At 35.3% G+C, this 15500-nt stretch overlaps 1 protein-coding gene across 1 annotated transcript in view; it reads right to left on the bottom strand.

Annotated features, from left to right (window-relative positions):
* The window catches only part of LOC144371530 (uncharacterized), a 79204-nt gene that overhangs the window by 49272 nt on the left and 14432 nt on the right, over window positions 1-15500 (bottom strand). Inside the window, 1 exon segment of the mRNA XM_078033858.1 lies at window positions 4154-4226. Coding sequence (XP_077889984.1) covers window positions 4154-4226 — 73 coding nt within the window.

Here is a 15500-nt window from a genome sequence, read left to right as displayed (position 1 = left end):
ATAAGGCTACAGATATGTTTGTCCATGCTGTTGAAACCAGAAAAAATAGGTGAAAAGAGGAGGTATATTCAAAATAAAGTAAATGCTGTAGATTGAAAAAATTGCTTTCTTGGCATTAGATACATTTTTAGTTTCACTTAAGTGGCTCCTGTTTTCTCCAAATTGTCTCAAAATAAAACATAAAAAGGACTGGGGATGTGGCTCTGTGGTTAGAACTCCTGGATTTATCTCCCAGTGCCAAACAAACTAAGGTGTACAATTTCTGAAATATTATAATTATGCCAGTGTACATATACATGTAAAAATATTAGTGAAAATTTAAAAATTAATAAATATATTTTTTGAAAAAAGTGTTAAGGTTCTTCCAAAGCTCAAGATAAAAATGACATATAATTCACTAATAATAATTTTGGGTAGCAAAGCAAGGCTGCACATGCCCATGCTCCAGTGGCTCAGGAGTATAAGAAGGGAGAATCTCAAGATTCAAGACCAGTCTCAGCAATTTGGCAAGGTTGTAAACAAATGGGTGAGATGCTGTCTCAAAAAAGGGGTACAGGTTGGTGTATAGCACAGTGAAAAAGTGCCCATGGGTTAATCTATAGTGCCTAAAAAATAAAAATAATAATGATAAATCTGGCTAAAAAGTGCCATACAATCTAGTAATAATATTTCTAAATGAATTGGAAAACTTTTCTCAAATAAATAACAGCAATTCCATTTTTATTGTAGCTTTATTCATAGTATCTAATAAAAAAAATGAAATGCCAGTCAGGCATGGTGGGAAATGCCTCTAATCCCAGGGGCTTGGGAGTTTGAGGCAGAGGATGGAGAGTTCAAAGCAGCCTCAGCAATGGTAATGCACTAAGCAACTCTTTCCAAAGAAAATGTAAAATAGGGCTGGGGATGAGCCTATGTCGTGGAGTGCCTCTGAGTTTAATTCCTGGTATGCACCTCTCCAAAAAACATCCTTTTAGATGAAAAAAATATCAAAAGATTTCTTCCAGCTTCACAGCATTGAACTACTCCCCTTAGATGCTACACACTTATAGTTCAAACTGATCTCTAGAAGACAAGACTCAGATAATGATATTTTCTAAATAGGGTTAGAGACATTGATAACAGTGGACACCTTATGTCAGACTGTTCTAAAACTAAGGACTGGGCAAATATGGGACATTGGAATGAGAACACAACACACAGTTAAGTTCTTCAAAGGGGAATCTTAACTCAGACACTGTGATATCTGAAACCACAGTTGGAAATAAAATTAGATTCTTTGCTTCACTGATTTCTGGGTTATTAATTCAATCCAAACAGATATTGAAAAAGTATTAAGGCTACTGGTTAATGTCTATGTAAAACATGTTATTAAAAATGTACAAAATTAGGGCTGGAGTTTCAGCTCAGTAAAAGAATGCTTGCCTAGCATGGGTGAGGCACTGGGTTCATCCTCAGATCCACATATCAGTAAGTAAAATAAAAGTCCCTTGATAACTATTTTTTTAATGTACCAGGTTTCTCACATGGCTTTTTATGTTCAGATTCACTATGTACTCTAGTCTTTATGATTAAACTTCCTTATAGTTTAAATCAAGTCCAGTCCCATCTTTATTTTCCTCCACACTAGGACAAAGATGTTTCCTGGAAATGTTTGGAATGCTTCTACAGGTCATTTTAATAAAGTGGTCTTACATATATTGAGGGAAAAACATCAACTAAGGTCCCATTACATTTTTAAAAAGTCTTTAATTGGGACCGTGAGGATGGCCTTAGCCCTGAGCTTAAACAACTCCATTTTAAAAACTCCAGTTTTAAACATGCAGTGGCACCAGGCACACACACAGAATACTCCAGTATGGCCTAAAATAAGTTACTTCCCCTTAACTTTATAAACAGAGTGAAATATCTGGCAGGCTACACTTGCCTGATAAGAGAGAAAGACAAGAAAATCAGAGTGGAGACCACAAGACCAGAAGTTTCTGACCCCAGGATAAATGATGTCATGGAGAAATCCCATGATAGCTAATAAGAATTGAAAGAGAGGTTAAAAGCTCCCAAATTTAGTATAAATAATAGAGCTAATGAGTGGGGATTTAGCCAGCAGAAACTAGCATGCACTCAAGCTGAAGAGCCTGAAGAGGACCTGACATCCCATCACTTCTCATTGTTCTTCTGATCCTCTGCATGAATTTCTCATCTCTCAAACTCTACCACTTCATCTGAACTTTGGTGAAAGCCACAACTTCTCCATAGGTTCTCTCCTCAACCTGTTGTCCACTCTAAGCCAGGAGAAGCCTGCCTTGGTTCTGGACCTGGTCACCATCATCTGAGTGAGTGTGCATCTGCTGGACTAAAAGCCTAAGGCTTAAAACTTTTGATCTGACATTTAAACTTAGCACACAGAGGAAATGTCTGTCAATAGCCTGTCTTGATTAGGTGAGTTTTTCAGTGTTTAGAATTAATCTAGGATTGTTAGCAGTAAATTAATCAACCTATTTTTTTGCTGTGAATGGATTGTTTATTGCAGTGCCTAGCATGCAGGATTGTTATTTTCTTGAGTAAGAACCTATAGAGTGCAATTTGAGTGAATAAAGCATTGAAAGGGCAGAAGCATGGGGACACATTTTATTTCTCTCCTTGACTGCATATGTCACAATTTTGAACCCTGGAAACTGGGACACATGGACTACATTATTTTATTTAGAAAAAAAGTCATTATTTTTAATGTCATCTAATTTTCCCTGCTTTTTTCTTATGTGAAAGGCTCATAAAGATAAATCAAAATCTTTTAAAACTGCCCTCCAGTTCTTAGAGAAAATGTTACAAATAAGGCATCCCTTTAAAACAAAACATGGGAAAAAAATAATTATGTTGAAACTGAAGTTTTGAGATAAAACCAAATTTCCCATTTAACCAATTTTCTCTGGGATCTTGTCTCACAAGTTTTGAAGAATCAAATCTATGGACACGCAGGGGAGGTAATAGTAAAATAATAGGATTTATTTTAGCAAGAAGAAATATAACTCCCACAATGTGGTAGAGGGCATGAAAGCAGAAGAACCCCCCCCCCCTTTTTTTTCTTTTTGGTGTCAGCTTCAAAGTTTATTTCTGGTTTTTGGCAGAGCATGGGGAAAAATCTATTTTACATAAGTATTGAAAAAGGCATTCTTATTACCAACTGGGTTCTTGATTGTCCTTTCTGTAACCCATCCTTCTTCCAGTGACTTCCAACTGGCTGCACCCCAAGGACAAAGAATTTGGTTGGATGTATTCCCACAAGTGAGTCTCAAGTGATTTTTAATTTGAATAGGCCTTAATGGTGCTCATTAACATATCTATCCATTATCCTCCAGGTGTGGTTAAATAAGATGTCCATTATGCCGCTGCCTGGTCATTTTACTATCTATTTTATTTTATTTTTTTCTCAATCAAGGTGAGCAGGGAACCCTGCCTTTGAGAATGTAAAGAGAGCTGGAAATTTGAGATTTAATCTCAGACCTATAAATAGCTAAACTATCAGATAGCCATTCTGGATTTTAGATACTTCTTAGTCTGCATATAGAAAGCTCAGGAGGCATGAGGATGTTGAGTTCAAAACCAGCTTGAGCAACTTAGTGAGGTTCTAAGAAACTCAGTGAGTCCCTATCTCTGCATAAAAATATAAAAAGAGGTTGAGAATGTGGGTCAGTAGATAAACATCCCTGGGAATAATTTCTGGTCCAAAATAAACAAACATATAAACAACAACAATAAACAGGAGGAATAAGAACAGGGGTCCTGAAAAACACCACAGCTTCTCTCACACAGGAACACAATGGATGAAGTTGGGGTCCTCTTCTGATGATTATCCCAGACTTCACCACACAATCTAGGGACATGGACATGCTGAGCTAATGCCACACAGATGCCCACATAGAAATTCATGAAGGCCCTGAAAACACCATTCAATTATGGAACAAAACACTTGAGGTCTCAAATACAGATCTATGCTTCACTAGACTAGTCAGAGAGAACTGAAGCCTGAGCTGCCAAGAGAGACCCTCTAGCCACCAGACTCTGGTGACAATTATGAGGAGTTTCCAGCCATCATTGCAAATCCCACTGGCTTCAAACAGCCTCCCTACCCAGTCTCAAAATAAGAACACACACTTACCATTTCCTGGCTTTCAAGATGCTTAGTGTTCCCCATATATATATTTTTTTCAGCTCCAGTGTAGCACAGAAACCTGGAAGCAGAGAAATGGATTCAATGAATAGCAGGCTCCAAAAACAAAAGGAATAGAAAACCGGTGGGCTGAAGGGGGAATGGCAGGATGGAGTAGACAAGGACACATTTACAATCTTATAGCTCCCTGTAGGGAGGGGAAATTCCTGAGACAGGTTACCTTGGTAACAGGTTGAAGTGGGGCAGTTCCTAGATAATATCCCTCAGGGGACAGTCTCCAACTTCCCAGATTCACTCAAAATTGGCCTCCTAGATTCATCCTGACTCAATTTACCTATCTACACTGACTGCCTAATTCAGTAGGCCTACTGTTTGAGTAATAGTAAATTTCATCCAGATCACAATCAAATAAGGACACAAAGACAGGTTTTTGTCTGCTGCTTTATTTCTCAAACACTGGGGATCTACCGCATGCAGGGGTGCATGCCTATAATCCAAGCAACTGGAGAGGCTGAGGCAAGAGGACAGTGAGTTCAAAGCCAGCCTCAGCAATGGCGAGGCACTAAGAACCTCACTGAGATTATGTGTTTAAATAAAATAGAAATGGGGCTGTGAATGTGGTCTCAGTGGTAATGTGCCCCTGAGTTCAATTGCCAGTAGAAAAAAAAATACTGGAGATCAGACCCATGGGTATTATTCACTACAGCATCCCAGGACCACAGATGAATGGATTGATGAATTGATAGAAACATACACAGAGTCCTGGGGAAGGGTCACAAATTCTCCTCTGATGGCTTTTCAAGTAACTGATATTACAATATTAGAGGACTGCTCCACAGCCTTGGAATCTTTTTATTTTATTTACTTTTATTTTTATTTTTTTGCTGTGAATTGCATTAAGTGCCTCAGGATAAAATTATTTCATGACAGAGTTTCATCCCAATATTTAGATCTAGTACAGACAGAAGTGCATTTATATAAAAATTAAATATCACAATTACTTTAAATTTTTATTTAATATTTCTGTTCTCTGGCCTTATGAGAAAAGAGCTTGAGACTTCAACTCATAAGTAATTCCCTGAGGCAGCACTGTCCCTACTCCCCTACAAAAACTGGGGCAAAAATAAAATTTTAAAGTTTCTAGCTTAATAAAATAAACAAGAGGTGAATGGTGCCAGGTCTCTAGATCTCTCAGTATTCCAGAACCTAGAGTATAAGGAATTAAAAAATAAAGTATTTGCAATTTTGCCTTGAGCATAATAATAGAATTATGATGTCTGTTTTTTCTTTGGTATGGGGTACTATGAGAATATTAGCACAAATCACAGGCATTATGTCTATATATATATTTTTTTTCTATAATTCAATATAGCCCATCAACAGAGTCAACCTCAAATTTAAATGAAGAAAATTTTAATTATTATTGCCAGGGTCCATCCCTAGCAGGAATCCAGGGGTCCTGAGTATGAATGACATTGGATACTGAAGGATATGTGGTCTCAGCAAAAAAAGAGGAGACAGGATAACAGGTTGCAAATTACAAGCAGCCTTCAGAAGGATCTGATGCCCATAGAGGGGTGTTTATTTTTTTTACCCTTTTTAAAGGTATTTATTCATGTGGTTAAAATAGCATCAAAGCCCAAAACTTTTTTCATTTACATAATTTTCAAGAGTTGCAATCTTTTCTGACATATATTAACTTCATAAGATATTGAACAAATTGTTTAAAATATGTTCCTGTAACCTTTGCCAATCATGATTAAGCTTTTACATTTTCACTTCAATCACTAAGTACTAGACTATGCAACTTGACTACCTGTATCATGACCTATTAACTTTTAACTTTAAAGCACACATATGATTATTGGTAAGCTTTTTTGCTTCTAAACTAAAGTCCTAATAATACACACTTAAAACAGTGAAAGCCTATTACTTAAAAGCCTACTCCTCTGAACTGACTCTAAAATATACCTATATAAAATTTTACATTATTCTGTTTTTCCAAAGTAATTTTCTTTTTTCACATGACCTATTTAACTGATTTTTAAAGAGTTTCTTTGATCCTTCATCAAATTATGAATTCTAATGTCTTTATAATTTTTAATTAAAGAGCAGGCTCTGCATTTCAACTCATTTGCTATTAGTATTGACTATGTGTTTCCTATTTTCATCATAAATTCCTGTGTAGGGAAAAGAAGGCTCTGTTAGTAAAGGGAATGTATGTTGCATAGGTTGTGGCTTTAGAATGAGGGGCTTAGTATAAATTGTTAAGCTTTTCTCAGGAACCTTGATTTGCAATCTTTTCCCTGTGAATTTCTTAAAAAAAAAAAAAAACACTATTGTTTGTATTGTCAAAGATACTAAAATACATCTCAGGTCGTATCCTTAATCCCATTCTGGGAATTTTCCTGCAATCTCAGGCAACATGGACTTTTATTATTGATTGTTGTATGCCCTATTATCTATCTCATGAGTATCATAAACAAAACACTTAACATTCCCCATGGTTCTGGGTTCCAGGTTGTGCAGCCCTGCCACAGAATCCCCCACACTGTGACCCTGTCAGACAGGATGTGTAGGAACATCTGATTTGAAATTCCTCCTTTAAGATTTTCCTGTGTGATGTGTCCTCATTCTAACCTCCTACATTGTCCTACTTGTGGGTTTCATAAGTGCTTAACAAAAGGTTTGAAGAGCCACCATGTCTAAATTCTTTTGGAGTGTCTAGTGAATATCATTCCCTGGGTCTCTCCACCATGTCTAAATTCTTTTGGAGTATCTAGTGAATATCATTTCCTGGGTCTCACCCTCTAGAGAGCAGTATAAACTATGAAGTAAAGACACTCCAGGGAGTCTCTGATAGCCCTTCAGCTGGCAAGGATCTTTTAGTGATACAGGGCTGGGACACTCTGAAAAATTGAGGTAGAATGAAGACCACTCCCTTCAAATGCAAACTTTTTTTTTCAATTAAGACATAACTTTCCAAACTTATCAATAAGAGTGGCAGGCAATGAGTTTATTAGAAGTGATGTGAAGGAAGAACAGGGTGACACTGTGACAGAAGAACGTGTGTTCTCTCTGAAAAGATAATAGCATGACTTTCTTGAACTTCAGTTTTTTTGAAGATCTAAAAAAAGATCCCAAAGAGTCCTGACCAGGTACACTTCTTGACTATGGACTGACAGCAGGATAACATCAAACTCTCAAGTATCCTCTGCCATGACAACTTTAGGTTAATTAGGCTCATGTTCACCATTTCTAATTGAATTCTTAAGCATAAACTCTCACAGATTTTATGATTAGTAAGAATTATCTTTATTTCTCTGAGTTCCAGAATCTGGCTTATAGCAAGGTCACAAAACTCTTCACTTCAGGGTCACTTAAGTTGCTCTTATAAACATTATTTTGAAACTGCATTTCTTCAGCAGATAACAGTTTGTTAAGGAATGTTACATATCCTGTCCAGTTATGCCAGAATTTTCTTGGAAAATAAAGCATGGGGTCAACATTTTAGGCCTATTTATTTATATTACTACATGTTGAAAACAAAGCTAGTCTACCACTGAGCTACGTCAGTGTCACCCTTGCCAAAAATAAAGTTCCATGGGGATGCAAATCTCTCAATAAGGCAAAGGCAGTATCTAATTGACATCATATTCTGGAGCTAAAAATCATAAAAGAGGGTTCCTTTCAAATGTGCTATGCCACTTTTCATTAGATGTGGTTTAATTACTATTTTCACTAATTCCAGGAATCCACTTTGAAATTACAAATTATATTTACCTTCCAGTCCTCAGAGAGTCATGTTCTCATGTAGATCCTCAGCACCATATAAAAATAAATAAATTAAAGGTACTGTGTCCATCTAAAAAAATAAAATAAAACTAACAGCGGAAAACTGGGCATACAGGTGCAAGCCTATAATCCCAGCTGCTTGGGAGACAGAGGCAATAAAATCATAAGTTCAAGGCCAACTTCAGCAATTGAGACCCTGCCCCAAAATAAAAAAGGCTGGGGATGTAGTTCAGTGGCAGAGCATCCCTGAGTTCAATCCCTGCCACTGCAAAATAGTAAAAGAAAGTGACAAAAAAAGTAACACTTAGGATTTGTTCTCAGAAATGTTTCCACAGATGTCAACAAAGTAAGGTACCTCAGACATTAGTTTCTCCTAGTTCCTCTTTTTTTTTAATCTATATTTATTTATTTTTAATCTTTATTTATTTATTTTTATGTGCTGCTAAGGATCAAACCTAGTGCCTCACATGTGTGAGGAAAGCACTCTACCACTGAGCTACACACTACTCTGTGCCTCAATATTGTTATGTCTCAGGGAGGGAACAATTTAAATCATAATCTTCAAAGAACCATATTTTATGTATAAAAATTTTAAAATATGGCAAAAGAAATAATTAAATTACATGTAGAGAGCAAATGAGGAAGAGAAGTAATGAAGAAAGAGCAGAAAGATGAATAAATAAACAACAAAAAATAGAGAAAATACAGAATAATAAACTAATTAAATTCTGGTTCTTGGGCTGGGGTATAACTCAATAGTACAGTGTGTGCTTACCATGTGTAAGGCCCTGTCTTGATTCCACCCCCACCCCCCCAAAAAAAAATAAAATAAAATAAAATAAAATAAAACCCAAAAACAACCACTGGTTTTTTGAGAAGACAGAAAAAAAATTGGAAACCTCCAGTTGGGCTAATGAGAAAAAAAAAAAAAGAGAGAGAATATACATATTACTAAAATCAGGAAAGAAAAGATGATATCACCATAGTTTGTAGAGACATGAAAAGGATATATGCCAATAAATCCATCAACCTAAATGAAGAGAACAAATTTTCTAGAAAGATACCACCAAACTCACCTAAAATCAAAATCTGAATTGAATAGTCACAGGTTTATATTTAAGAAAATTTATAGCTTGAAAATCTTCTCTTAATTTTTTTTTTTCAGATCCAGATAGCTTCACTAGAAAATTCCAATAAACATGTAGGGAAAAAAATTATACAAATTCTATAAGAAAACTAAATAGGAGGAAATACTTCCTAACTTATCCTGAGGCCAGCATTAACCTGCTATCAAGGGCAGACAATGACATTACAAGAGGTTCGGATACCCCTCATTAACCCAGGTGCAAAATCCTATACAAAATTGTGAGGGGGTGGGTGGTTGTGAAAAGGGATAGAACCCTGAGCTTCACACATGCTAAGCTAATGCTCTAATGTGGCTAGGCTAATGCCACATCCTCAGTCCTTTTTATTTTGATACAGGATCTCACTGAGTTACCCAGCCTATCTTTGAACTTGTGACCCTCCTGCCTCAGAGTACCTGGAATTATAAGTGTATGCCAACACATCCAATTCCCAAGCAAAATTTTAATGAATTAATTATAATAATATATAAAATGAATAATACCTCATGACTAAATGAGATTTATGCTAATATTGTGAAGCTTGTTTTCCATTCAAAACACAATGCACATCATTATATTAGCAAACAAATAATAACAATCCAATACCCATTCTTAGTTCAAAAACAACAACAATAAAAACCTTAGGAATAGAACGAACAGTCTCATTCTGATAAAAGGAATCCAAGGGGGGGGGGAACCCTAGAGTTAACAGCACACATAATTAAAAAAGATTGAATGTTTTTCTCTTAATATAAGGAACAAGACAAGGACGACCACTCCCATCATTTCTATCCAACAATATATCAGAGATTCTGCTTAGATTAATAAGGCAAGAAAAACTTGACATTCATCATTTTATAAATGATGAGATTATCTATATAGAAAAATCCGATGAAATATGCCCCCAAAAAAGCTAGTGCAAGAAGGTGAGTTTGGCGAAGCTGCATGATACAAGAGCTAGATACAAAACTGAATTCTTGTTCTATGTTAGTAATGAAAAATTTTATATTGAATTTTTAAAACATACTTTAATAACACTAAAAATGTCAAATATTTAAGACAAATTTGAAAGGGATATGCAAAACTTCTACTTTAAAAGATTGCTGTGAGAAATTAAAGAAAATCTAAACAAATGGGAAGAAATAACATGTTCATTTGTTGGAAGACTCAATGATGTTAAGAAGTCAGTTCTCTCCAAGTTGATGCATAGATTCAATATCTCAGAATCCCAGCAGGCTGTTTTGTATAAACAGGTAAGCTGATTATAAACTTCCAATGCATATAAAAAGGACCCAGAGCAGTCCAAAAAACGTTGCAAAAGAAAAAATCTGGAATAAAACACTATTACAAAGGTAAAGTAATTCAGACAATGTGGTACTGATATAAAGATAAACAAGTAGATCATGATACAAAATAGAGGCCAAAATAGACCCATGTACACAAAAAAACTGATTTTTGGCAATGGTACAAAGGCAATTCAGCAAAGAGACAATGTTCATTTTTAACAAATGGTGCTAGAACTAAATACCCATATACAAAAACTTATGAATTTTGACTGCTGCCTTGCACCACATACAGAAATTAACTCAAAATGGGTCATATACCTAAGTGTAAAACCGAAAACAATAAACCTCCTCAAGGAAACAGGAGCTAACTTCTGTGACTTGGGGTTAGGCAAAGAGTTGTTAGATATGATACCAAAAGTGCATTAAAGAACAATTCATAAATTGAATTTCATCAAAATTAAGAACATCTGTTCTTTGAGAGACACTGCTAGTGGAATGTAAAACATGACAGACTGGGACAAAATATCATAAATCTAATAAAGAATTTGTATCTAGAATATATAAAGAACTCTTAAAACTTAATAAGAAAAACAAATACATCAATAAATAATAACATACAAGATTTAATACTTTACCAAGGAATGGCAAATAAGCACATGAAAATATGCTCAACATCATAATCAGCCAATAGGAAAATGCAAATTAAAATCACAATGAGAGGCTGGGGTTGTGACTCAGTGGCATAGCACTTGCCTGGCACATATAAGTAACTGGGTTCAATCCTTAGAACTGTATAAATATAAATAAATAAAATAAAGGCATTGTGTATATATCCAACTAAAAAAAAATTTAAAAATCACATTGAGGTAATACTATGTATTTTTTAAAGGACTAAAATTTAAAAAGACTACCACTGTAATATTTAAGATAGAGACTTGGAGCAACTGATTCCTCATTCACTGCTGTTAGGAATGTAAAAGGAAACAATAACTTGGAATATAGTTTGGCAGTTTAAAAAATTAAAAATACACCTAGCACATGATCTACTCATTTCACTTCTGGGTATTTAACAAAGAGAAAAGAAAGCCTAAGTCCACACAAAGATCTGTAATACAGTTGTTCAGATGGGTTTTAGTTCTAAGAGCCAAATGCTGGAAACACCCAAATGTCTGTCAGTGGTGAACAGGCACATCCATGCAATAGAATACTTTGAGCACTTAAAGGAACAAACTACTGATATAATCAGAAACAGAGACAAATCTCAAAATAATTACACTGAGGGAAAGAGCAGAGAGAGGCAGAGAGAGAGAGAGAGAGAGAGAGAGAGAGAGAGAGAGAGAGAGAGAGAGAGAGAGAACACATGTTTTATAATTCCATTTACATAAAACCCTAGAATAAGCAAATTAACCTACAGTAATAGTGGATCAGTAGGTTGGTGGTTGCCTGGAGAAAGGGACAGAGGACCTTGAGGATAGAAGAACAAAGAAATTTGGGGTGGTGATGGATCTGTTCATTCTCCTTATTGTGATAATGGTTTCTTGGGTGTGCACATGTGTCAGAACTGATTAAATCATACACTTTAAACACGAAGTTTATTGGATGTCAATTAGACTTCAATAAAACTGTCTTTAAAAAGAGCAACCTGAATTTATAATATAAATTTTAAATTGTCCCTTTTCCATCAGCATACCAAAAATCTTTCACTGTAGCAAACTTACTCATGTAACTGCTTCAAATACACCTTTTCTTTTGACATTTACTCTACATAAACATGATTGTAGAAGTAAATTACTGGCTGGGGATGTGGCTCAAGTGGTAACGTGCTTGCCTGGCATGCGTGAGGCACTGGGTTCAATCCTGAACACCACATAAAAATAAAATAAAGATATTGTGTCCACCAAAAACTAAAAAAAAAATATTAAAAAAAATTCTCTCTCTCTCTCTCTCTCTTTCTCTCTCTCCCCTCTCTCTCTTAAAAAAAAGTAAATTACTATTGGATAGAAAAGTTAACAAATTGGTCTCCCTGGATTGCACAGTTGTCTGTTTACTGGCTTCAAATGAAGTCTGAATGTTTAGCTGAACTACCAGTACTGAAGGCTCAGTGATTGAATACTGACAACATTACTTTTGCAAGCTGCCCTAAAACAATTTATTAATTCAAATAAATGTTTACTGCACATGTGCTCTCTGTATGCCACTGTTGAAAGGGCTGGATTTCATGCAGAATGGACAGTACCGAACTACAAAGTTATTCCATGTCTTCTTTTGAAATAATTTGTAAGATTTAGAAACATTTAAATCACATGATGAAAGAATAGCAATGGAAACAGGCCACAGACAGCCAAGAACAGTGACTCTCCTAATTAAAGGTTAAAATAATAAATTTCAATGATAATATGACTGAAGAACTGTATCCTAACAGCTTAATTCCAAAATTACAAGTATTTCTCATATCTTAAGTGAACTCAGAACAAAGATTACAAATTACTTTCTCACACAGTGAGTATGAAGTCTGCCAGCTCTAAGAGGTCATTCTGGCTTAGAAATATGAAAGGATGTGAAAAGACAGACCCCAAATGATTTTTAACACCAATAACAAATAGGATGTTTTAAGTGAATTCTCTAACAGCTGGTATCAAAGATAATACTCTGTAGCAGCATATTCTTCATTACTGAGTTCAGTTAGCAGGACTAAGTATGGAAATTACTATATCTTATAGAAGATACAAGCTTAATTATACATCACAAATAAAATCATCCATAGCTCTGCCACAATATACAAGACATTTTACAGCTTAGCAAGGGAATCCATTTGTAAATCTTCCACTATCTTTTTCCCTTGAAATGATACTATCCTTTAAGGTTGTTTCTCTAAAAGAACCCTACATATGCTCCATTTGTATACAATGAATTTAAGCATTTTCTACTGTCATGTATAACTGATTATAACTAATAAATAATTTTAAAAAAAGAATCCAAAGAACCCATGCCAGGTACACAAAAATCTATAAAAATCAATTGTTAGCAATAACTATGGATGGCATGTGCTTCTGATTCGCTTAGAAAGTCACTCTTCTAAATTTCTTCAAGTTTTTCAGAATTGTCATGTTTTGTGTTCTCAAAGATAGAGTTTTGCTAAACAATAAGCTTTTAGTAAATTTTGACTGACAGGATTCTTCTGCATGTGTTCTAAACACATCATACCCAAATTCATATCTACATTAAACACTACTAATCCTAAGTGTTCAGTAACCATGGAATGCAGAACATGAGTTCTGAAAGCACAATATTCAAGAATTCTCATCCTCATGGAGAAGCAATATTCACTAAACAAAGATGAAACAAACCATAGTATTCAGTTATTGCATCTTCTAATTATTGATTTTTGGAGTTTTACAAATGTAAATGGTTTGCTTTAGGTAAATTGGTGAAAAAAGCAAAAACATTTAACCACTTTTAATTAAAATTATGAAGCTTTACATCTTACCTCTGATACTTATTTTAATTAAAATTGTGAAATAATACCTGCTACAGCTTGAGTTCCATTGAAGCTAAGAGCCAAATTGTGGTTCCTCATGATACGTCCAATGTCAATTACTGCCCTCATGCTGCATTTTACCTTGAAGAAAAACACTGTTTCATGGAGTAAGATCTACTTGTAATTTGTAATGTGCTTGGCACTGTGCTTACCAGTTTATATGCAGCAGCTGTGCTCATCCTCAATCCAATGCTACAATGGAGAATATTTTAGAAAGGTAGAGTGTAACTGACCTTAAATAACTTGTCCAAGGTCACTGAGCTACTTCCCATTACTGACAACACAGAGTATATCTTGAACCTTTTAACAAGAGGGCTCCAAATTGCACCAAACCTGCCAGAGAAATTGGATTCATCCCATCATGAGTAACTCCCAATTTAATCTCAGTACAGTTATTTTTCTCGAATTCACCTTAATCTGACCATCTGCTGTGGCATGGAGGAGAAAAAACATAGTGGCAGAGCTGAGTGTGTGCAACAATTTATCTTCCGAGTTTTGGCTTTCAGCTAACCTTTATTGTTATATCTTGGAAAGTTAGGCAAGATCAAGATCCTTAGTAAAATGACATCTATAGAGTGGCCTTACCAGGATTATTATTATTAATCCTGACCATGTTTAAAGTTACATTATATATTCAAGACAATTCTGATCTTAACTGTAGCAGTGTTTATCACATAAGCAAATGATTCATGTCATGTTATAACAAATAAGATATATAAACGAGTAATTTATACTTCATTCCTCCAAAAATGACTTTGTATTTCATTAATGAAAACATAGAACAGTGATTTGTTTGTGGAACTGAGTATTAAACCCAAGGCCTCACACATGTGAGGGAAGCCACATCCCCAGCCAAGAATGCTTGTTTTTGAATGATGCTGTTGGTGTAACAGTGTAGTGCCAGTCCAGCCTTCCACTGTCCTCTGACAAAAATTTCTATTTAACTGCTAAACACACTGATGTTTCATGGATAACATCAAGAAAAGTAGTTTACAGAAACCACATAACTTCCACCCTTTTAGAATTGCTGTACAATATTGTGTTCTCTTTGAGATGCATAAAGAAATTTAAATTCACACTTCACTAACATAGGAGCAAGAACCAGTTAAACCGCATCTACTGTTCTTTGTCCATTAAGAAAGATTGTTCAACCAGGTTGGTGGAACACACCTGTAATCCCAATGGCTTGCAAACCTGAAGCAGGGGGACTGCAAGTTCAAACACAGCCTTAGCACTTTAGTGGGGCTCTAAGCAACTTAACAAAACTCTGTCTCAAGAGAAAAGAAAAAAGAAAGTTGGGGATGTGGCTCAGTGGTTGAGCACTGTGGGCTCAATTCCTAGTACAAAAAAAGGCAGAAAACAAAAAACTCAATAAGCTGCACTGTATAAAATGAATTAATTTTTCTAGAAGCTGAAAAGGGTACCTCTAAAAATCCATGCTGGAAAGTCATAGCAAAGAAAACAACCAGTCTCTAGAGGGGAATAGTCACAAAAACATAACATCTGGACAGTCACATCCAAAACAAAACTGGTCTAAAGGTAAACTCTGTTTATTTCCTGCATTCTTGTCTACTCACTTGTGAACCTTGTTC

The sequence above is a fragment of the Ictidomys tridecemlineatus genome, chromosome 16 (genome assembly GCF_052094955.1).
Source record: "Ictidomys tridecemlineatus isolate mIctTri1 chromosome 16, mIctTri1.hap1, whole genome shotgun sequence".
In the NCBI taxonomy this organism is placed as follows: Eukaryota; Metazoa; Chordata; class Mammalia; order Rodentia; family Sciuridae; genus Ictidomys; species Ictidomys tridecemlineatus.
Note: the sequence above shows the minus strand (reverse complement) of the source record. Positions and strands in the feature narration are given on the sequence as shown.